The sequence below is a fragment of the Salmo trutta genome, chromosome 17, assembly GCF_901001165.1.
Source record: "Salmo trutta chromosome 17, fSalTru1.1, whole genome shotgun sequence".
NCBI lineage: Eukaryota > Metazoa > Chordata > Actinopteri > Salmoniformes > Salmonidae > Salmo > Salmo trutta.
In genome coordinates this window covers 13,365,276-13,388,759 of record NC_042973.1, presented here as the reverse complement: position 1 = coordinate 13,388,759, position 23,484 = coordinate 13,365,276, and the positions used below count along the sequence as shown (strand labels likewise).

General features: G+C 41.7%; 2 protein-coding genes and 1 pseudogene across 4 annotated transcripts; 2 read left to right on the top strand and 1 right to left on the bottom strand.

Annotated features, from left to right (window-relative positions):
- The window catches only part of LOC115151260 (diphthine methyl ester synthase-like), a 47,437-nt pseudogene extending 45,886 nt beyond the window's left edge, over nt 1-1,551 (bottom strand).
- Nucleotides 673-5,709, top strand: LOC115151622 (sphingosine 1-phosphate receptor 1-like). Its single transcript, XM_029695710.1, has 2 exons — nt 673-1,016; nt 1,839-5,709. The coding sequence occupies exon 2, from the start codon at nt 2,035-2,037 to the stop codon at nt 3,151-3,153; it is 1,119 nt and encodes a 372-aa protein (XP_029551570.1). The 5' UTR covers nt 673-1,016; nt 1,839-2,034; the 3' UTR covers nt 3,154-5,709.
- A 2,707-nt stretch (nt 5,710-8,416) lies between these two features.
- LOC115151621 (zinc finger and BTB domain-containing protein 37) lies at nt 8,417-21,483 on the top strand. 3 transcript variants are annotated; one of them, XM_029695709.1, is made up of 4 exons: nt 8,417-8,438; nt 13,361-14,355; nt 14,754-14,853; nt 18,751-21,483. In XM_029695709.1, exons 2-4 carry the CDS (start codon nt 13,385-13,387, stop codon nt 19,252-19,254), a joined length of 1,575 nt encoding a protein of 524 aa, XP_029551569.1. In that variant the 5' UTR covers nt 8,417-8,438; nt 13,361-13,384; the 3' UTR covers nt 19,255-21,483. The 3 variants fall into 3 exon arrangements, with proteins under 3 accessions (XP_029551569.1, XP_029551568.1, XP_029551567.1); XM_029695708.1 differs by lacking the exon at nt 8,417-8,438 and adding an exon at nt 11,319-11,726; XM_029695707.1 differs by lacking the exon at nt 8,417-8,438 and adding an exon at nt 11,985-13,171.
- Nucleotides 21,484-23,484: the final 2,001 nt, after the last annotated feature.

The following is a 23,484-nucleotide window of genomic DNA, read 5'->3' as shown; positions in this document are numbered from 1 at the left end:
GGTTACTCATGGAGCACAGGGGACGGGGTTACTCATGCACATAAAGCTTGACTTTATTTGGTGAAAGGGGTTCATCAGGGGGTGGAATAATGTGCACAGCTGGTGCATTCCCAGAGATAAAAGCCGAATTATTTCTGATAACGGAATTTATTAATGGTATTTTTGTATCATTATTGTTTTATTGTTATAATTACTACCACAATGACTGCTGGCTTTGCCAATGCTTAAAGTAATAGAGGTATCATAATAATTATTCACCTCTGTGTCCATTCGAATATCTAAATGCAGGTTTGTAAGCATACTAAATGAACTGCACCACATCGTCAGGACAGACGTCGGTATTTTTAGGCAGGCTATTCTGTTCAAATTACAGGAGGAACATTTGGGTTGAAGCCATAATCATCTTCCCATGGATATGAAAACTATCTATTAGTAACTCATAGATTACTACTACGCAATTACCATGTTACAATGTCTTGTATATACCTGGTCATTTATGCATTTTAAAATAAAGTGCAACACAAATCGCCATATCAAACCACCACTTCATTAAACAGACGCTAAATTGCTTGAACGCACATACATTTGACATATATATATATATATATATATATATATATATATATATATTTTTTTTTTTTTTTTTTTTTTTTTTTTTTTACACGGATTTCATTGCCTATATGCATTTAATGTATGTGTTCTAGTGGAAAATTGGAAGAATTTCTAAATGTAATGCACACAAAATGTAGAAATTCTGAATAAATGTAATTTCTGTGAATTTACTGCGGGACAACGCGACTTGAGAGAGGAGGTTTGACTTGAGTGGGTTGAACTGACAAAAAGGTTCGCTTTTACTTAGTCGATCTTGCGCACCGTGCTCAGTCCATGAGATCACTGTGGGGAAACAACTCAGCCACTGGGAAATACACTAAAAGGTTTCTTACTTAACAAATTGTGCCAGTATAAAAGGTTGACAGCTGTAAAGAATATTCGCATTGATGACGACTACTATTAAGGTAAGGAAACATGACATTGACATAATTTCTAGATTTTATCAATGTATTTAGCCTAATTAGGTGTCTGACCATCATTATTAGTTATGAAGAATTTAAAAGAATGCAAATAAAAGTTGTTCTGTAACAACAACAAAAATACAATTTGCTTTCGAAAGTAATTTAAGATCATATCTTAAATAGGCCTACAGAAGAAATTTAAAAAAAAACATGTTTGAACAAAATAACGTTCATCTTGCTCATCACTTGCCCATGAGTTTTAAACGCATTTCAAGTGAATGTTAAGACGCCGTTAGATAGTTTTGCAAGTTAGTTCTTGCAAGTTTGTTCTGAAGTTCATGGATTTTTTTCCAAACGTTATTTTTTTTTTTATAGCTTACTTCATAGTTTACCAATGCGTCACCCCCATCTCATTCTTAGCACAGTTCTGAATCAGAATAACCTATTATGCTGATCATTTAACCTATGCATCAACGCGATACTTTTCCATCTTGTAGAATTCAGCACACAGTTCTGAATCAGGTATCATGACCGTCATGTCCATAAAGGGACGATCTGGGTCCGACTTTTCTGATGGTTTGCTTTATCACATATTCCTAAAAAAAAGTATTTATCCTCAACTTTTTACAAAATAATTGCCTCGGTCTCATGTTCACTTGACTTTTGTTCAATTAGCCTACTGAATACTCAGTCACCATTCCATATAAAAAGGGCAGGAGTAGCCTGAGCTAGTAAATAGAAAGAATTTTAAGAGTCATAAAAAAAATCTTCAACAAAACATTTTCTCATGACTGTTCTAAATTGGTATTTTCTATTTTTTTCCAGGAGTTTCATGATTGGGGCCAAGGACATTCTCAGAATATTATGTGGCATTGAGGATTATTTGATTTGAGCGTCTGCAATGACAATCCATCAAGCGTTTAGGATTACCATTACCAGCTGTGCCTTGACTCACCAGCGCAACTCAATGGTCTAAAATCTTGAACTAAAGAATTTGGGGGATTTCATTAAAAACAGAACCATGGGTGACTCCATGTATTCTGACTTGATAGCCAGACACTACAACTTCACAGGGAAGCTCCGGAAAGTGGAGCAGGATTCCAGGCTCAAAGCGGACTCTGTGGTTTTCATCATTGTATGTTGCTTCATTATTCTTGAGAATGTCTTGGTCCTGCTTACTATTTGGAGGACCAAGAAGTTCCACAAGCCCATGTACTACTTTATTGGGAACTTAGCTCTATCAGACTTGCTGGCTGGGGTGGTGTACACTGCCAACATCCTGCTGTCAGGTGCCAACACATACAAACTGACCCCCACACAGTGGTTCTTCCGGGAGGGTAGTATGTTTGTGGCCCTGGCAGCCTCAGTCTTCAGCCTGTTGGCCATCGCCATCGAGCGCCACCTCACCATGCTGAAGATGAAGTTGCACAACAATGGCAACACGTGCCGTGTCTTCATGCTCATCAGCACCGTGTGGCTGATTGCAGCCATCTTGGGTGGCCTGCCCATCATGGGCTGGAACTGCATCCAGAGCATGGCCAGCTGCTCCACCGTACTGCCGCTCTACCACAAGACTTACATCCTGTTCTGCACCACCGTCTTCAGCGTCATCCTCATGGCCATCGTGGTGCTGTACGCGCGCATCTACGCCCTGGTGCGCACCCGCAGCCGCAAGATGGTGTTCCGCAAGGTCTCCAACGGCCGCGGCGGGGGTAGCGCTAGCAGCAAGAGCTCGGAGAAGTCCATGGCCCTGCTGAAGACCGTGATCATCGTGCTGAGCTGTTTCATCGCCTGCTGGGCTCCACTCTTCATCCTTCTGTTGCTGGACGTGGCCTGCGACATCCGCATGTGCCCCATCCTGTACAAGGCCGAGTGGTTCCTGGCCTTGGCCGTGCTTAACTCGGCCATGAATCCCCTCATCTACACACTCACCAGCAACGAGATGCGTCGCGCCTTCCTCAAAACGCTCCTGTGCTGCAGCGTCTGCACCCGGCCCTCCGGCAAGTTCTCCCAGCCCATTATTGGTGCAGAGTTCAGCCGGAGCAAGTCGGACAACTCGTCCCACCCCAATAAGGATGAGCCGGAGTACTTGCCAAGGGAGGCCATCGTATCCTCTGGGAATATCACCTCCTCTTCTTAAAGAGCCTTCTGGACTGTTGTGTGAAAAGTAGCTCCACTGCTTAGGAAATGTGGATGTATATATGTTTTTGTGCAAGTGTGTGTACATGATGTATATAAATGTGTATACGTTGTGTGTGTGTGTGTGGTTTTGTTGCCCTGTGGATGTGTGTATGTACAGTATGTCAGTTTGTACAGTAAGTTGCCTCTTCAGTTTCCATTTGTTTTATCACTTCTCAAAGTGTCTGTCCATGTCAGAGAGTAGAGATGTAGAGTTGTTTAGTTTGTCTTTTGAGTGGAGAAGAAAACAATGTCATAGGGAAGCACCTAAACTATAAACCTGATTTACAGTATAGCACCTAAACTATAAACCTGATTTACAGTATAGCACCTAAACTATAAACCTGATTTACAGTGTAGCACCTAAACTATAAACCTGATTTACAGTGTAGCACCTAAACTATAAACCTGATTTACAGTATAGCACCTAAACTATAAACCTGATTTACAGTGTAGCACCTAAACTATAAACCTGATTTACAGTGTAGCACCTAAACTATAAACCTGATTTACAGTATAGCACCTAAACTATAAACCTGATTTACAGTATAGCACCTAAACTATAAACCTGATTTACAGTGTAGCACCTAAACTATAAACCTGATTTACAGTGTAGCACCTAAACTATAAACCTGATTTACAGTATAGCACCTAAACTATAAACCTGATTTACAGTGTAGCACCTAAACTATAAACCTGATTTACAGTATAGCACCTAAACTATAAACCTGATTTACAGTGTAGCACCTAAACTATAAACCTGATTTACAGTGTAGCACCTAAACTATAAACCTGATTTACAGTATAGCACCTAAACTATAAACCTGATTTACAGTGTAGCACCTAAACTATAAACCTGATTTACAGTGTAGCACCTAAACTATAAACCTGATTTACAGTGTAGCACCTAAACTATAAACCTGATTTACAGTGTAGCACCTAAACTATAAACCTGATTTACAGTGTAGCACCTAAACTATAAACCTGATTTACAGTGTAGCACCTAAACTATAAACCTGATTTACAGTGTAGCACCTAAACTATAAACCTGATTTACAGTGTAGCACCTAAACTATAAACCTGATTTACAGTGTAGCACCTAAACTATAAACCTGATTTACAGTGTAGCACCTAAACTATAAACCTGATTTACAGTGTAGCACCTAAACTATAAACCTGATTTACAGTGTAGCACCTAAACTATAAACCTGATTTACAGTGTAGCACCTAAACTATAAACCTGATTTACAGTGTAGCACCTAAACTATAAACCTGATTTACAGTGTAGCACCTAAACTATAAACCTGATTTACAGTGTAGCACCTAAACTATAAACCTGATTTACAGTGTAGCACCTAAACTATAAACCTGATTTACAGTGTAGCACCTAAACTATAAACCTGATTTACAGTGTAGCACCTAAACTATAAACCTGATTTACAGTGTAGCACCTAAACTATAAACCTGATTTACAGTGTAGCACCTAAACTATAAACCTGATTTACAGTGTAGCACCTAAACTATAAACCTGATTTACAGTATAGCACCTAAACTATAAACCTGATTTACAGTATAGCACCTAAACTATAAACCTGATTTACAGTGTAGCACCTAAATTGTAAACCTGGTTTACAGTATTATGAGAAGACATTTTTGTCGAAGGTATTTGTTGTATTTAGTACAGTACTTGTTGTAAAAGTGCTAAATAAGAATCATCAACCCATTATAGGCGGTTACTGATTCTCTATAATGGGTGTTGATGGAAGAGTAAAAATTGTTTGTAGTGCTTATTGTTCTTATTGAAATATTTAAGAAATACAATGAATGAAGTGCTTGTGTATCTTCGACTTAACTCTGAAGGCTAGTACAATGTCAATTCTACCCCCTGATTGAAAATGTATTTTGTACTTGTAATTTGTTTTATTTCACTCTTATTGGATAAAGTTATCTTTGTAGCAAAGCAATGTAGTTGCAATAATAATTTATATTCAAAACAGTGAAAAAGGCGTTTGGTTTGTGTGACAAATCTTTTTTATCCAGTTATGATTTTATTGTCCTTTCTGTTTCGCTTTGAGATGAATATACTGTAGCTCCAGCCATTCAACATATTTGTCTGTCCCTCAGTTACCACTCTCAAAAAAACCTTTCAACTCTCTTGTGAAAACCAGCATGCCCCAGTAGTAGGGAAGGTCATGAGGTTGAAAACAAAAAAAGATTGAAGTCAAAGGATAAGCAATAGCACTGGTCCATTCCTGAAAGTACCAACCCCAATAATTACTTACATTTTCATAATGGAATAAGTTAATGACAATGGGCACACACATCACCAATAGCTCACTGGAATCCTCCCATATAGATTTGTTGTTGAGAGCACCGTTAAACACCCATGGACAAGTACAATAACGCTTTTCGGGGGTCACGTAATCACAGTTTGACAAATCCCATGTGGACCCAAGTCATATTTTGCACGTGTTTTGGTTAGCTCTTAATAAATATTGGAAATAAAAAATGGTATTGTTGTCTTCTCTTGTTGTCTTTTCTTAACGGACAGAGTTAAATCCCGTTTTTGACTGCACTGGGCATTTAAAGTCTATGGGGAGGCAAACTCAAGTCGTGCTGTTTTATGATAAGATACTTAGCGCCTCCCTGTGGCTATCTGCTGTTATTGCTTCATAAAGTTGTTTTTTGGTTCAACATTTAAATGTCTTTACATTAATATGGAAGGAGTAGCTGCAGCCTTGGCAGTAGCATAATGGGGATCCTTAATAATGACAAATACTGCTGCTCATTATCAGACAAACTGACGCGGGAATCGAGCCCTTCAAACTCGATTCAAGCTGTTGGATACTTTTTTTTGCAACTTTCGCAGGCAAGTCTTTTATTTCAACTTTTGCGGATGAGCTACTACCTACTTGGTATACAGAGACATCACATGTTACTTAGTAAACTCAACTCCATATACCTCTGGTTTGAGTTGAGTTGCAATGAGTGTCGAGTCTGTCAGTTGATACTTGTAAAACAAATTTTCATTTTTAAATGCCTACCGTGTACCTATGTTTGTCCTGTGTACATGCAGGCGTTTCTTTGTGTGCTGAAATCCGCAATTTTTTGTGACGTCTGTCAAATTGCGCTCCGTAATCCACTGTTTCCCAATGGAGGCTGAAATTACGACTTCAACCGTGCGCTACCACTCGATACTTTTACAATGATCCATTCTATAACTCTTACTGTGTACCCGTGCTTATCCTGAGCGTTATAGAGTTGTCAGTCGGAGTTGGAATCCATCGTTTTTTTTAATAAAAAGTTGCATTCTGTGCATCCCCTGCCAAAACTAAAGAATCTGCTGCTCTTTCTCGGTTAACAAACAAATGGCTCCCTTGGCAGCGGTACAATTGTACTTTTATCAAAAACTACGGATTTCAGCACCCAAGGAAAAGTTTGCAGTTACACAGGACAAACATTGGTACATGGTAGGCGTTGAAGAATTGTTATTTTTTTTACAAGTATCGACTGACACTGACTCGATGTAGTCGTAAATACACACCGCCGACAGTTATTGCAACTCAATTTTATTGAGATGTATATGGATTTGAACGCGATCAGGATTAAGCATTTATGGGCCCTGGAAATGGAGGGATAGCACTAAAAGTGGTCAACATAATTTATCTGCAAGAAATATTTGTCAAAAATGAGAGTGCATACATGTTATAAACAACATTTTGGGAGAATACAAGAAAGAATTGAGTTGAAAAATGAATAATTGATAGAGTACTGTGGATGACAATATCCCTGTGGACCTCCCATGCCCTTGTAACCTTGTTGTGAATCTAAGGTAAACAAAACGAACAACATTAGACAAAGGGTCAGGCTTGAGTTTGTTTCCAGTTTCACAACCCCAGGACACCATGTGTGTCCATGTCGGTTTTATTGAGCCGTTGGTGAGTGTACTGTATTAGGCTACATTATTTTCTGATTCCAATCGTTTTTCTATCAAGTGATTTTGTTTTGATTCCTGAAATAAATATCACACTCTTATCATCTGCAAAAACGAGTACATCATAATGTGACAGCCGTCTCTCTGCTGTGCTGTCTCAAGGTACTGGATATACTTTACAGATGTTATTATTTGCACTTTGCTTTTCTTTGCACTGTTTCGGCCGTTGAAACCAACTATAGAAAGAATGATCAAAAATAACCCAGCACCGCAAGTAAGTAATGATCCGCTAATTACAAGTTGTTGGGGTAATCCGAGTAACCCAACCCGTTAGATTAATCACGCAGCCCAGCAGCACTTGGTCAAAATAACCCAACATGTGTTCTATGCTACATTGACCCAGCGCTGCGTTAGTGAAATAACCTAAATTGGCTTGTTAAACACATAATTGTTTGGTGTGCACATTTGGTGAGTGTCCAGTTCCGTGTATTACTGTTTCCAATAGTTTTAATCAAGTTAAAATGTTTTGATTTAAGAAAAAAATATGACACTATTTTTAGTGTTGACTGTAAATGCACAGGTTGTGTTTATGGATACACAGTGGAGGTGAACTGTATACCCCACACCAACCACACCACCAGTTGTAGGGTGGACAGGGATGGAATTAATCTCGATCAGATTCCTTGCAAACATAACATGACTATAACTAACCCATAGCCTATGAAATCCCTATTCGACAATTACTACTACTCCCATTACTACTGCCATCACTACTGCTGCTGCAGTGCTTGTTGTAGCGCTGAGTGGAAATAGGAAGAAAGTGCATTTTTGGGGCTTATAAAAGTGTTAAATACAAAGTGTTGACAGTGCTGAGTAAGAACTTCAACAAACTCACTCATAAAACATTTTTGCTGTTTTCGTTGACAGCCTCTCTCTAGTCATTGTTTTAAACGTTTTGAAATCTCACAGTATTAACTTTGCTGTAGCTTTCTTTTATGCCTGCTACGTTACTGCATGTACTTCACCTAAGCCATCCGACTGGCCAGCGGTAGGCCTATAGTGCACTTGATTTGCTCTCTGGGCCCGCCGGGAAGGAAGAAACACATGAAATGGTTCAAAATGGCAACAGTTCGACCTACACGGCGCGCAGGGCAGCTGAATCGGGTACACCTACTGTCAACAGCCCCAGACGAATAATAGGAACACAAGGCTTAATTGTTTTTTTTACAGAAATGTTTGGTGATCGACTAGGAATGCCTTGGAGATCGACCAGTGGATCGCGATCGACCGGTTGGTGACCACTGCTCTAGAAAGTTGAGTGAAGTTCAATCTCATGCTTTTCTCTGTGGGCTGACATTTCTGTACGACAGTTCCGGGGAGCTGTGTGGCAGTCTTAGAGGGAACATTGCTGATGATTCAACTATATACGCATCAGCAACCACAGCTAATGAATTCAATGAAACCCTTAACAAAGAGTTGCCGTCTGTTTTGGAATGGGTGGCCAGTAATAAACTGTCCTGAACATCTCTAAAACTAAGAACATTGTATTTGGTACAAATCATTCCCTAAGTTCTGAATCTGGTAATGAACGGTGTGACTGTTGAACAAGTTGAGGAGACTAAATTACTTGCCATTACCTTAGATTGTAAACTGTCATGGTCAAAACATAGATTCAATGGTTGTAAAGATGGGGAGAGGTTTGTCCATAATAAAGAGATGCTAAGCTTTTTTTGACACCACACTCCACAAAGCAAGTCCTGCAGGTTCTAGTTTTATCTTATCTTGATTATTGTCCAGTCATATGGTCAAGTGCTGCAAAGACCTGGTTAAGCTGCAGCTGGTCCAGAACAATTACACGCGACACTGACACACACACACTTACCCCACTGCCCTTAACCAACACAAAAACATCCTGTGGCGTTCTGCATTAGCATCGAACAGCCCCCGTGATATGCAACTTTTCAGGGAAGTTAGAAACCAATATACACAGGCAGTTAGAAAAGCCAAGTCTAGCTTTTTCAAGCTTTTTTGCTTCCTGCAACACAAACTCAAAAAAGTTCTGGGACACTAAAGTCCATGGAAAATAAGAACACCTTTTCCCAGCTGCCCACTGCACTGAGGATAGAAAAGTCTGTCACCTCCGATAAATCCACTATAATTGAGAATTTCAATAAGCATTTTTCTACGACTGGCCATGCTTTCCACCTGGCTACCCCTACCGCAGTCAACAGCACTGCACCCCCCACAGCTACTCGCCCAAGCCTTCCCCATTTCTCCTTCTCCCAAATCCAGTCAGCTGATGTTCTGAAAGAGCTGCAAAATCTGGACCCCTACAAATCAGCCGGGCTAGACAATCTGGACCCTTGCTTTCTAAAATTATCTGCCGAAATTGTTGCAACCCCTATTACTAGCCTGTTCAACCTCTCTTTCGTGTCGTCTGAGATTCCCAAAGATTGGAAAGCAGCTGCTGTCATCCCCCTCTTCAAAGGAGGGGACACTCTTGACCCAAACTGCTACAGACCTATATCTATCCTACCCTGCCTTTCTAAGGTCTTCGAAAGCCAAGTCAACAAACAGATCACCAACCATTTCGAATCCCACCGCACCTTCTCCGCTATGCAATCTGGTTTCAGAGCTGGTCATGGGTGCACCTCAGCCACGCTCAAGGTCCTAAACAATATCGTAACCGCCATCGATAAGAAACAATACTGTGCTGCCGTATTCATTGACCTGGCCAAGGCTTTCGACTCTGTCAATCATCACATCCTCATCGGCAGACTCAATAGCCTTGGTTTCTCAAATGATTGCCTCGCCTGGTTCACCAACTACTTCTCTGATAGAGTTTAACGTGTCAAATCGGAGGGCCTGTTGTCCAGGCCTCTGGTAGTCTCTATGGGGGTGCCACAGGGTTCAATTCTTGGGCCAACTCTTTTCTCTGTATACATCAATGATGTCGCTCTTGCTGCTGGTGAGTCTCTGATCCACCTCTACGCAGACGACACCATTCTGTATACTTCTGGCCCTTCTTTGGACACTGTGTTAACAACCCTGCAGGCGAGCTTCAATGCCATACAACTCTCCTTCCGTGGCCTCCAACTGCTCTTAAATACAAGTAAAACTAAATGCATGCTCTTCAACCGATCGCTGCCCGCACCTGCCCGCCCGTCCAGCATCACTACTCTGGACGGTTCTGACTTAGAATATGTGGACAACTACAAATACCTAGGTGTCTGGTTAGACTGTAAGCTCTCCTTCCAGACTCATATCAAACATCTCCAATCCAAAGTTAAATCTAGAATTGGCTTCCTATTTCACAACAAAGCATCCTTCACTCATGCTGCCAAACATACCCTCGTAAAACTGACCATCCTACCGATCCTCAACTTTGGCGATGTCATTTACAAAATAGCCTCCAATACCCTACTCAATAAACTGGATGCAGTCTATCACAGTGCCATCCATTTTGTCACCAAAGCCCCATATACTATCCACCACTGCGACCTGTACGCTCTCGTTGGCTGGCCCTCGCTTCATACTCGTCGCCAAACCCACTGGCTCCAGGTCATCTACAAGACCCTGCTAGGTAAAGTCCCCCCTTATCTCAGCTGACTGGTCACCATAGCAGCACCCATCTGTAGCACGCGCTCCAGCAGGTATATCTCTCTGGTCATCCCCCAAAGCCAATTCCTCCTTTGGCCGTCTCTCCTTCCAGTTCTCTGCTGCCAATGACTGGAACGAACTCCAAAAATCTCTGAAACTCGAAACACTTATCTCCCTCACTAGCTTTAAGCACCAGCTGCTCACAGATCACTGCACCTGTACATAGCCCATCTATAATTTAGCCCAAACAACTACCTCTTCCCCTACTGTATTTATTTATTTTGCTCCTTTGCACCCCATTATTTATATTTCTACTTTGCACTTTCTTCCACTACAAATCTACCATTCCAGTGTTTTACTTGCTATATTGTATTTACTTTGCCACCATGGCCTTTTTTGCCTTTACCTCCCTTATCTCACCTCAGTTGCTCACATTGTATATAGACTTATTTTTCTACTGTATTATTGACTGTAAGTTTGTTTTACTCCATGTGTAACTCTGTGTTGTTGTATGTGTCGAACTGCTTTGCTTTATCTTGGCCAGGTAGCAATTGTAAATGAGAACTTGTTCTCAACTTGCCTACCTGGTTAAATAAAGGTGAAATAAAAAAACTAGACATGCCACCAGGGGTCTTTCACAGTCCCCAGGTCCAGAACTAATTCAAGGAAACACAGTATTAAACAGAGCCATGAGTGCATGGACCTCCCATCTTATGTAGCACAAGTGAACAGCAAACCTGGTTTAAAAAAACAAATAAGGCAACACCTCACAACGCCTATCCCACGTGACCTACTTGTTGTGTGTATGTATTGACATGTATGTGTAACTGATGTATATTGTGTGTGCATCTATTTTCATGTTTTGAAATGTATGTAAATTGTAAAGTCTTTTGTCTGTAATGTCTTTTTCGTTACACGTCGGACCACAGTAAGACTAGCTGTCCCAACTGGAGTTGGCTAATGGGATCCGACGGGGACCAATACGAAAAAAGTATCAAAATGTATGCACTCTGGATAAGAGCGTCTGCTAAATGACTAAAATGTAAATAAAAATCCTAATAAAATAAAATCCTCAACTGTCAATCAATCAACTTTTGGGCTCCCAAGTGGCGCATCAGTCTAAGGCACTGCATCTCAGTGCTAGAGGCGTCACTACAGACCCTGGTTCGATTCCAGGCTGTATCACAACCGGCCGTGATTGGGAGTCCCACAGGGCAGCACACAATTGGCCCAGTGTCGTCCGGGTTAGGGTTTGGCCGGGGTAGGCCGTCATTGTCAATAAGAATTTATTCTTAACTGACTTGCCTAGTTAAATAAAGGTTAAATTAAAAAACAACTACCAAGCGCTGAAAAAAATGAAGGAACAAGCGATATTTATAACTAGTTCATCTGTCTTTTACAGTGGGAGTAAATAAAGCACAGTGGGCAGAACAAGCAAGGAGTTGGGCAAAGCCAAGCACAAGCTCACGAGATCCTATTGGCTCGTTGTAGCATGTATTTGCATATCTTAAAACTTTGACATAGCGTCAAGTCTATGAAACTTAGTGCACTGTGTTCGTAAAATATTTTAGTTTTGGGAACAGAAAAATTTATTGAGATCAGATGTTTAATCGATGAGAAAATTACCTGAATCGGCCCAGTTTTACCTAGTTCCATCCTCTCTCACTACCCGCGACTGGACTTCCTCTCACTACCATATTTGGTGTTGAGAAAATGTTCTGAACGGACGCTTCAGCTTTATAGCCCCTATGACGTGCCTGGGTTAACCCTTCGTTTGCGCCATAAACATCTATTTGACTTTCAAAGTATTGCATTCTGGGAACCGATGTTATTTTATCCCGCGTCTTTTCTGTTCTCTAACGACTTGTCCATTAGAAGAGAACACTACTTCCCATAATGCAAATGTACTATTTTTTTTCTCCCCCCAGTCAAAGTTGGTCCGTCTGCTGTGAAATGAAATTGGAAAATGAGAGCAGCGAAAGGAGTAACCGAGGAGATCAAATTGAAAATATTGCACATTGACATCAAATATGCGACAGTACCGCAGTTGTATTAGCGACGGTTCGTTATGACAGACGTTGCACGGTGTTCTGTCTTGCTCCGTTTTTGTTGTTAGCTATATGGACGTTGAACTAGCTGGCTAGCCACCTCCCTGTCACGAGCAACGCCGGGGTGTATTCTTCGTTTAGACTTCGGTTCATCACCGTACTGCAGTATGTTACAGTGGCCGAAAGGAGGGCCAGGGCTCGGTCATAGCATTTGAGCGTCACCGCTGTACAAGAGCATCAGTTCGCACCATTTGTCAACAATGCACAACTCGTTGCAAGCTATAATTATTGCCATCTTTTATGCAAGTTAGCAATTAATATTATGGCACAGTACAGAAATTAATAGCCAGTAACATTTCAGTGCCGTTGTACAAGTGCAGGTGGTGCATTCCGAAAAGGTATGCAAGTTGTCCTCTTTAGCAAAGTTCTTGGTTAGGTTGTCAAACAGTTAAGCTAAATGTCTGCTAGTTTCCAACTTGTCATTTTTGTGTACATGAAGTAATATAAAAGTGTTTTTTTTCCCCATTATTGTATCATATATATATATATATAGCTAGATAATTATCATGTCCCTTCCCTCTGCACAGTGATAAGGGATCATACACGGCAGGATGGAGCGAGGAGGCAGCATCCAGCTGGACGTCCCTGACTTTAGCAACTCTGTGCTGTCCCAACTGAACCAGCTGCGTATGCAGGGGCGGCTGTGCGACATAGTGGTGAATGTGGAGGGCCAGAGCTTCCGTGCTCACAAGGTTGTGTTGGCTGCCAGCTCCCCTTACTTCCGAGACCACATGTCACTGGGCCAGATGAGCACTGTGTCCCTGTCAGTCATCCGCAACCCCTCGGTGTTTGATCAGCTCCTCTCATACTGCTACACCGGGAGGCTGTGCCTGCAGTTGGCCGACATCATCAGCTACCTGACGGCCGCCAGCTTCCTGCAGATGCAGCACATCATTGACCGCTGCACGCAGATCCTGGAGGGCATCCATCTAAAGATCAGCCTGGCGGAGGAGGAGCTGGGGGCCGGAGGGGGGCAGCAGGGGCACAGGGGGGCTGGGAGCTTGGAGGAAAGAGGAGGAGGTGGGGTAGGAACATCAGGGGGCTCTCTAAGCCCGCGCCACAGCAGCCCCAGGGTTCTGGGCCCTCAAGGAAGCAGAACCCGAGGTGCCATGGATATCCGAGAGGTGGGAAGCCCAGTGGGGGAGTCCATGAGCCCCCAGATGGTGGAGCACAGTGGGCTGGGCCCGGAGGGTCTGCCTGGGGGGGTGGAAGTGGGCAGCAGGCTGGGGAAGGAGCCCATACTGCGCATCAATCGGGCCGGCCAGTGGTATGTGGAGGCAGAGTCGGAGAGGGGGAGCGGCGGTGAAGAGGGGGAGTCAATGCGGGTGGTGGATGGCTTGAGGATAAAGACGGAGAGGATGGAAGAGTGGACGGGGGCTGATACCCAGGAGGAAGGGAGCGGGGCGGAAGAGGGAGCAGCCATGATGATTGACACGTCCGGGTGCAGCTCACTGGTGCAGGAGGGTATTGTCACGGGGGCCAAGAGCTCTCAGCCCTCCAGCAGCTTCAGTGAGACTGAGAGGTGAGTACAAGTTCCAGGGAAGCAGTCACTTTATATCATATATATGCCATTTAGCAGACGCTTTCATTCAAAGTGACTTAGTCATGTGTGTATACATTTTTTTCCTATGGGCGGTCCTGGGAATTGAACCCACTATCTTGGCATTGCAAGAACCATGCGCTACCATCTGAGCTACACCATATAAAAGGAGTGCATGCACGTTTTAAACTGAAATAAAATTCAGTACGAAGTACCTCAGAAAAGCACTTTGGGTAACATTTTAAGGTTATTGAGGGAAACTTCTATACAAAAGCAGCCTACTAGATGTATTGCTAATGGAAGATGGAGTGCTAAGGTAAATGGCTCCGTGGACTTGCCTGCTGAAGAGGTTTGAGGATCCAGTATCTCTGTCCTGTTAGGTTTAGTCCTACTGGCAGTGTGGTGGTGATGGCAGAGAGACCGAGAGCCAAGAGTGAGTCACCCAGCAGAGTAGACGACCAGTGCCATCCCAACTCACAGGTATGTGTCACCCTCATCGACTGGTATCCCACCCTGGTGGTCAGCACTCTGCATTTCCAAAGTCCACCATACAACGCTAGTCCAAAAAAAAGCTAGCTTTCAGTCAGGTGCAATCCGCCCATCTTTTAAGGTCTCAAGGGAGGTTATGGATTGTTACACTAGCCTGTTACATACTCAATGACTATAGCACTGAGCCGTGTACTCTATGATTAAGGGGTTTACTACTAAGGGGAATCATGCATGTGTGCATTCCTCATGGACACATACAAACATAGAGGTGATGATGATGATGCAGGCCCTGTGAACAACTCCTTAATTTGGCCCTGTGGAAAGTCCTTAATCAGATTTCAGAAATACTCCATAATACAGGAAGGGAAGACTTTCCCCAACACCTATGACATCAGCTTATATTAAGGGTCTTAATTAAGACATAACTATTATGGGACCCCATGACAGAAGTGTGGTGCCTTCGACAACAATTCCAACTGCAAATACAGTGCCTTGCAAAAGTATTCATCCCCCTTGGCGTTTTTTCCTATTTTGTTGCATTACAACCTGTAATTTAGATTTGATTTTTATTTGGATTTCATGTAATGGACATACAGAAAATAGTCCAAATTGGTGAAGTGAAATAAAAAAAAACTTGTTTCAAAGAATGATATAAAAAAACGGAAAGTGGTGCATGCGTATGTATTCACCCCCCTTTGCTATGAAGCCCCTAAATAAGATCTGGTGCAACCAATTTTATTTTATTTATTTCACCTTTATTTAACCAGGTAGGCTAGTTGAGAACAAGTTCTCATTTACAACTGCGACCTGGCCAAGTTAAAGCACAAGCAGTGTGACACAGACAACAACACAGAGTTACACATGGAGTAAACAATAAACAAGCCAATAACACAAACAAGTCAATGACACAGTAGAAAAAAAAGAAAGTCTATATACAGTGTGTGCAATTACCTTCAGAAGTCACATAATTAGTTAGATTGCACACATGTGGACTTTATTTAAGTGTCACATGATCTCCGTATATATACACCTGTTCTGAAAGGCCCCAGAGTCTGCAACACCACTAAGCAAGGGGCACCACCAAGCAAGCGGCACCATAAAGACCAAACAGGTCAGGGACAAAGTTGTGGAGAAGTACAGATCAGGGTTGGGTTATAAAAAAATATCAGAAACTTTGAACATCCCACGGAGCACCATTAAAGAATATGGCACCACAATAAACCTGCCAAGAGCGGGCCGCCCATCAAAACTCACGGACCAGGCAAGGAGGGCATTAATCAGTTAGGCAACAAAGAGACCAAAGATAACCCTGAAGGAGCTGCAAAGCTCCACAGCGGAGTTTGGAGTATCTGTCTATAGGACAACTTTAAGCCGTACACTCCACAGAGCTGGGCTTTACGGAAGAGAGGCCAGAAAAAAGCCATTGCTTAACTTCTCTAGGGTAGGGGGCAGTATTTTGACATCCGGATGAAAAGCGTGCCCAAAGTAAACTGCCTGTTACTCAGGCCCAGAAGCTAGGATATGCATATAATTGGTAGATTTGGATAGAAAACACTCTAAAGTTTCTAAAACGGTTAAAATAATGTCTGTGAGTATAACATAACCGATATGGCTCGCGAAACCCAGAGGACAAACCATCCCCCAAATTCGGCTTACCACTATTTTCAATGGCTAGTATTTTAATAATAAGGCCAAGTCCTCCCAGATTGCAGTTCCTAGGGCTTCCACTAGATGTCAACAGTCTTTAGAAAGAGTTTCAGGCTGGTTTTTGGAAAAATGACCCAGAAATTGTAGTTTTTCTAGGTGGCTCCCATTTTGGCTGTAGTGTTTCAAAGCGCGTGGAGGAAAGCGCGTTCTTTCTTATTTATCTCCTGTAATGAACATACTATTCTCCGTCTTAAATTTGATCGTTTATTTGCGTATTAGGATACCTAAGGTTTGATTATAAACGTTGTTTAACTTGTTTGGAAAAGTTTATTAGTAACGTTTGGGATTCATTCTGTATGCATTTTGATGGAGGGAAACTGAGTGGATTATTGACTGAAGCGTGCCAGCTAAACTGAGTTTTTATGGATATAAAGAAGGACATTATCGAACAAAAGGACCATTTGTGATGTAACTGGGACCTTTTGGAGTGCCAACAGAAGATCATCAAAGGTAAGGCATTTTTTATATCGCTATTTCTGACTTTTATGTCGCACCTGCCTGGTTGAAATATGATTTTCATGCTTTTGTATGCTGGGCGCTGTCCTCAGATAATCGCATGGTTTGCTTTTGCCGTAAAGCCTTTTTGAAATCTGACACGGCGGATGGATTAAGAAGAAGTTTAGCTTCATTTTGATGTATAACACATATATTTTCAAGAATGTTAAATATTTGAATTTAGTATTTTTGAATTTCGCGCTCTGCAATTTCACTGGATGTTGGCCAGGTGGAGCGCTACCGTCCCACGTACCCTAGAGATGTTAAAGAAAAAATAAGCAAACACGTTTAGTGTTCTCCAAAAGGCATGTGGGAGACTCCCCAAACATATGGAAGAAGGTACTCTTGTCAGATGAGACTAAAATTGAGCTTTTTGTCCATCAAGGAAAACACTATGTCTGGCACAAACCCAACACCTCTCATCACCCCAAGAATACCATCCCCACAGTGAAGCATGGTAATGGCAGCATCATGCTGTGAGGTTGTTTTTCATCGGCAGGGACTGGTGAACTAGTCAGAATTGAAGGAATGATGGATGGCGCTAAATACAGGGAAATTCTTGAGGGAAACCTGTTTCAGTCTTCCAGAGATTTGAGACTGGGATGGAGGTTCACCTTCCAGCAGGACAATGACCCTAAGCATACTGCTAAAGCAACACTCATGGTTTAATAAGGGGAAGCATTTAAAAGTCTTGGAATGGCCTAGTCAAAGCCCAGACCTCAATCCAATTGAGAATCTATGGTATGACTTAAAGATTGCTGTACACCAGTGGAACCCATCCAACTTGAAGGAGCTGGAGCAGTTTTGCCTTGAAGAATGGGCAAAAATCCCAGTGGCTAGATGTGCCAAGCTTATAGAGACATACCCCAAGAGACTTGCAGCTGTAATTGCTGTAAAAGGTGTCTCTACAAAGTATTAACTTGGGGGGGATAGTTATGCACACTCAAGTTTTATGTTTTTCTTTGTCTAATTTCTTCTTTCACAATAAAACATATTTTGCATCATCAAAGTGGTAGTCATGTTGTGTAAATCAAATGATACAACCCCCCCCCCCAAAAATGAATTTTAATTCCAGGTTGTAAGGCAACAAAATAGGGGAAATGCCAAGGGGGGTGAATACTTTCTCAAGCCACTGTAGCAATTATACACACAGTGTACAAAACATTAGGAACAACTCCCTAAGATTGAGTTGCACCACCTTTTGTCCGCAGAACAGCCTCAATTCATTGGGGCATGGACTCTACAAGGTGTTGAAAGCAATCCACAGGGATGCTGGCCCATGTTGACTCCAATGTTTCCCACAGTTGTCAAGTTGGCTGGATGTCCTTTAGGTGGTGGACCATTCTTGATGCACAAGGGAAACTGTTGAGGGTGAAAAACCCAGCAACGTTGCACTTCTTGAAACAAAATGTTGCGCCTGGCATCTACTACCATAGCCTGTTCAAGGGCACTTAAATAGTTTGTCTTGCCCATTCACCCTCTGAATGACACACACAATCCATGTCTCAAGGCTTAAACATCCATCTTTAAGTGCATTTAACAGGTGACATCAATAAGGGATCATAGTTTTCACCTGGTCTGTCTATGTCATGGAAACAGCAGGTGTTCCCAATGTTTTGTACAGTGTAATCTAGTGTTACAAAGAGTGTTGACAGTCTTGAGACGTACCTCTTGTTTGTCTTTCAGGGGGAGGAGCAGGCTGTGTTGGGTGGCTACGAGGAGTACCTGCGTGAACAGGTGGCTGACCGCTGGTGCCACTACAATCCTCGACTCACCTGCATCTACTGCTGCAAGTCCTTCAACCAGAAGGGCAGCCTGGACCGCCACATGAGGCTGCACATGGGCATCACACCTTTCGTGTGCCGCATCTGCGGCAAGAAATACACCCGCAAGGACCAGCTCGAGTACCACATCCGCAAGCACACAGGAAACAAGCCCTTCCATTGCCACGTCTGCGGGAAGAGCTTCCCCTTCCAGGCCATCCTCAACCAACACTTCCGCAAGAACCACCCGGGCTGCGGCCCTCAAGAGGTGACCCACAGCGCCTCCCCAGAGACCACCACTGTCTCCTCCCGGGGGGGGCAGAACGAGGAGGGGTCGCCCAGCCAGGAGGAGCCAGATGGGGGTGGAGGTGGGGCCTCTTTCAGAGAGGGTGTCCAGGCCTCTGTCTCCACCACTGGGCCTGATTGACCCAGTGGACCAGGGAGGGTGATGGTTGGGGTATAGGAGGACAGGGTATAGGTTAGGTTAATGGTTTGTACTCTCCTGCCAGGGGAGGAAAGACAATGTATGTTGAAGTTGCTTTAAAAGAAAGGATGAAAAGGGGGGAGGTCAGAAGGTCAAGTCCATCCAGGGTGGGATTTTTATAAGCATTTTTTAAAATCCTTCGACTAAACCGCAGGGACAGGAAAACGAAGCAACAGAGTAGTTTGATATGGCACTTCGTAATATGTCGTTATTTATAAATTATATTTCCGCTTTAAACCATATCTACCTTCACAATACAAACATGAACAGATTAAGCCAACACATGAAGAAATGCCACACACTCCCAATAACCTCACAACACTGAATGCAGTGGTTTTTATTTGACTATTTTCTTATGTTAGTTTTATTATTTTGTATAATAATTACATACAATTTCAATTCTTGCCTTTTGTCTTGAGACAATCTTGAACAGATGGGGGTCAGTGATAATCAGACTCTTCTTCATACATTATATGGGCAATTCCACGGTTACAGAGTCAATTCTACGGTTACTCATGGTTTTCACATAAAAATGTATGTCAAACAAAAAGCAATGGTTGCAAAGTTAAACAAACCATACACATTTTTACACAAGGACTACTTTTAACAATTTCCAATTTTACAAAAACACATTTACTTGAGGTAACAAAAACATTTACTTGAACAGTGCAGAGGCAAAGTTTGGTAACAGAATGACAGCACCAACAGCACAAACCGTCATTCTGTTACATTTACTTGAGCAGATGCAAAGTTTGGTATTTTTGTCAAATGTTCTGTGTAATTTGTTAAGTAGTCCTTGTACATAGTTGTATGGTTTGTTTACAGAGACAGAGAGAAAAATCTGAGTCTCAGCATCACTGTTAAGGTGGAATTGCCCATGTGCCAGAATGGCTTAAAAATGCAATTCCACATGAGTAGTAGATATGGCCCAGTGAACAAAACCAGTTAATTTGGTAGAGTAATGAGTAAAATTATGAAAATAACACTGATGTCGGTCTTATGATGATTTTATGTCATGCGTCTTAACACGGCTAAATGCATTCAGAAGTATACCATTATTTAATCAGTGCAACACTTTTACAATGTATTAAGAAATTGGCAAAGGTAAGAGGCCTTTTAAAGAGGACTCTTATTAATCCATATGTATTTGACCCATACCTCCACATTCTTTAACCAGCTGCTGAATGCATACTTCTATACAGGAACACAGGAAACTCCATTTTTTTATTTTTTTTTATAACCTCAGATAAGCTACAATAAAACTCTTACCTCTCACACATCACTACGCAATACAGCTCTGCTCCAAGCAGATTGGTCGATGCACTCAGTTGAATTTTCAGTATGTTCTCATTTTTCTATGTTGTGGTTAACTACCTTTTTTATAAGTGACTGTTTTTTTTTTGCATAAGCGCATCTTCTGAACATTTTTATCTAGCTCTGACAATGTATCTGGAGGATGTAGAGACAAGATTGTAATGGAGGACACTCATATTGCTATTGTGGGTGTCCTAAGGAGGAGAGAAAGACTCTGCAGCTGTTCTGTAGTACCACCCAAGAGAAAGACTCTGCAGCTGTTCTGTAGTACCACCCAAGAGAAAGACTCTACAGCTGTTCTGTAGTACCACCCAAGAGAAAGACTCTACAGCTGTTCTGTAGTACCACCCAAGAGAAAGACTCTACAGCTGTTCTGTAGTACCACCCAAGAGAAAGACTGCAGCCCACTGATGCTACAGATGTCCCATCACCAAAGGATAGACATGCTTGCTACAGTGGAGTGTGTTCCACTGGAAATCAATCATTAAGAAGAGGAGGCATCCAAAGGAATTGAGAGGACAAGCCAAGGGTCGTATTTCCCTCCCTCGCAGGGAGGCCAAAATAACTACGCCAAGCACTTCAATTAAGGAGGGGTTTGAAATAATGACATTTTTAAAGAAATATGTAAAAGATATATCGCAAATTCAATTTAACTTAAAACATTGTTTTTAGACAGATAAAAGGGTAGCACAGTGGATTGGCTGTTTTATTTTCTTTTTGTTTTAGAACTGAATCATTTGTGGGAGTTTTTAATGAATGGGTGTGACGGGAGTTTTTAATGAATGGGTGTGACGGGAGTTTTTAATGAATGGGTGTGACGGGAGTTTTTAATGAATGGGTGTATGCAAGTGAAACTTTTACTGGTTTGTCCACGGGGTTTTTCTTATCTGAAATGAGAATGCATTACACATCACCACAGTACACCTCGGTTAATATTCGTCAGACAAGAAGAGATCAACATTCTTTATAAATATCAGGTATTTTTGTTTACTGTTTTTAAGTTTACTCTGTTTGTACGTAACATTTAAGGGGTTTTAGATAAGCCATTAAGCTTGGGCTACCTGCAGAGAAATCTTACAGCAAGCCTTATTTAGCAAGTGCAGCTTAACGAAGATTAAATGTATACTGAACAAAAATATAAATGCAATATGCAACAATTTCAAAGATTTTACTGAGTTACAGTTCCTAAAAGGAAATCAGTCAATTTAAATGAATTCAGTTGGCCCTAATCTATGGATTTCACATGACTGGGCAGGGGTGCAGCTATGGGTGGGCCTGGGAGGGCATAAACCCACCCACTGGGGAGCCAGGCCCAGCCAATCAGAAATAGTTTTTCCCCACAAAAGGGCTGTTTTACAGACAGAAACACTCCTCAGCACCCCCCCCCCCCCCCCCAGATGTGGAGGTCCTGGGCTGGCGTGGTTACACATGGTCTGCGGTTGTGAGGCCGGTTGGACGTACTGCCAAATTCTCAAAAATTACGTTGGAGGTGGCTTATGGTAGAGAAATTAATATTAAATTCTCTGGCAACAGCTCTGGTGAACATTCCTGCGGTCAGCATGCCAATTTTACGCTCCCTCAAAACTTGAGACATCTGTGACATTGTGTTGTGACAAAACTGCTAATTTTAGAGTGGCCTTTTATTGTCCCCAGTACCTGGTGCACCTGTGTAATGATCATGCTGTTTAATCAGCTTCTTGATATGCCACACCTGTCAGGTGGATGGATTATCTTGGCAAAGGAGAAATGCTCACTAATAGGGATGTAAACAAATTTGTCCAAACATTTTTTGAGAAATAAGCTTTTTGTGCCTATGGAACGTTTCTGGGATCTTTTATTTCAGCTCATGAAACATCAGACAAACACTTTACATGTTGCGTTTATATTTTTGTTCAGTGTATGCATTGATAACATATGTTTTATTTTTTAAGTGAAGACGCCATTATGGAAGTAGCAATGCAGCTATTATCTTATATTGAAACTAGGGATGCACAAATTTGGAAATTCTTGGTCAATAACCAATATTTTCTTGTCCATGATGGCAGATACCAACTAGCTATTCATCAAAATACTTTGATACATTTTTTTTTTTTTTTTTAATGAGCAAATGTTGTAAAGATCAAACATTTTCACCTAGAAACACTTTCCAGTGCATTTTAGTGTTCATTTTTATTGTAGCTCAGATTTAAAGCACTAATCAGCAGTTGAATCAATAACAAAGCGTGTTCCCCACCCCTGTTTCAGTGAGAAATGAAACCACTCAAATTCATAGACGAAGCTAATGGATGCAAGAACTGACCATCCATGCTTAAAAAAGTATAGTTTAAACCATGTTTTGAGGCTATATAGTGTTTGTTTACATTTACAAACATTGAGTAAAATAATCTTATTTTGGGTACATAATTCATTTGAGTACAACAATGTATGTAGCAACTGCAGATTGCCCCTTTAACACCATCCACTATTAGTCCAGTTTTTCAGCCATCATTGGTCGATACTGATATGAAAGACTATACAGTATCACGCATCCCTGATTGAAACATAGGTATTTTAATACTCGTGGTTGTAGCTTGAAGATTCTTTACAATGTGATTGCTTCAGCTAACAAAATTTCAAGATGGTCTTGAATTGTTCGATGATGGAAGATTTATGTGAATATTTTAGTCACACTCACAGTTAATGCTTCTAAGCCAGTGGTCACCAACCTTGGTTCTGGAGAGCTCCAATTAAGCTGACTTTAGAATTAAAGCATTCAATTAAAGAATTATAGCATTCCAAAGTAGAACTAAAGTGGAATGATTTTAATTGACAGTAGATTTTCAGATACAGTTGATTTCATTCATCTTAGAGGAATAGTAC

Excerpts from the sequence above, each read along its gene's own strand:
- LOC115151621 (XM_029695709.1), top strand. The coding sequence starts at position 13,385 with ATGGAGCGAGGAGGCAGCATCCAGCTGGACGTCCCTGACTTTAGCAAC. Across the intron at positions 14,356-14,753 it reads AGCTTCAGTGAGACTGAGAG|GTTTAGTCCTACTGGCAGTG; the intron begins GTGAGTACAAGT and ends CTGTCCTGTTAG. Across the intron at positions 14,854-18,750 it reads AGTGCCATCCCAACTCACAG|GGGGAGGAGCAGGCTGTGTT; the intron begins GTATGTGTCACC and ends TTTGTCTTTCAG.
- LOC115151622 (XM_029695710.1), top strand. The coding sequence starts at position 2,035 with ATGGGTGACTCCATGTATTCTGACTTGATAGCCAGACACTACAACTTC.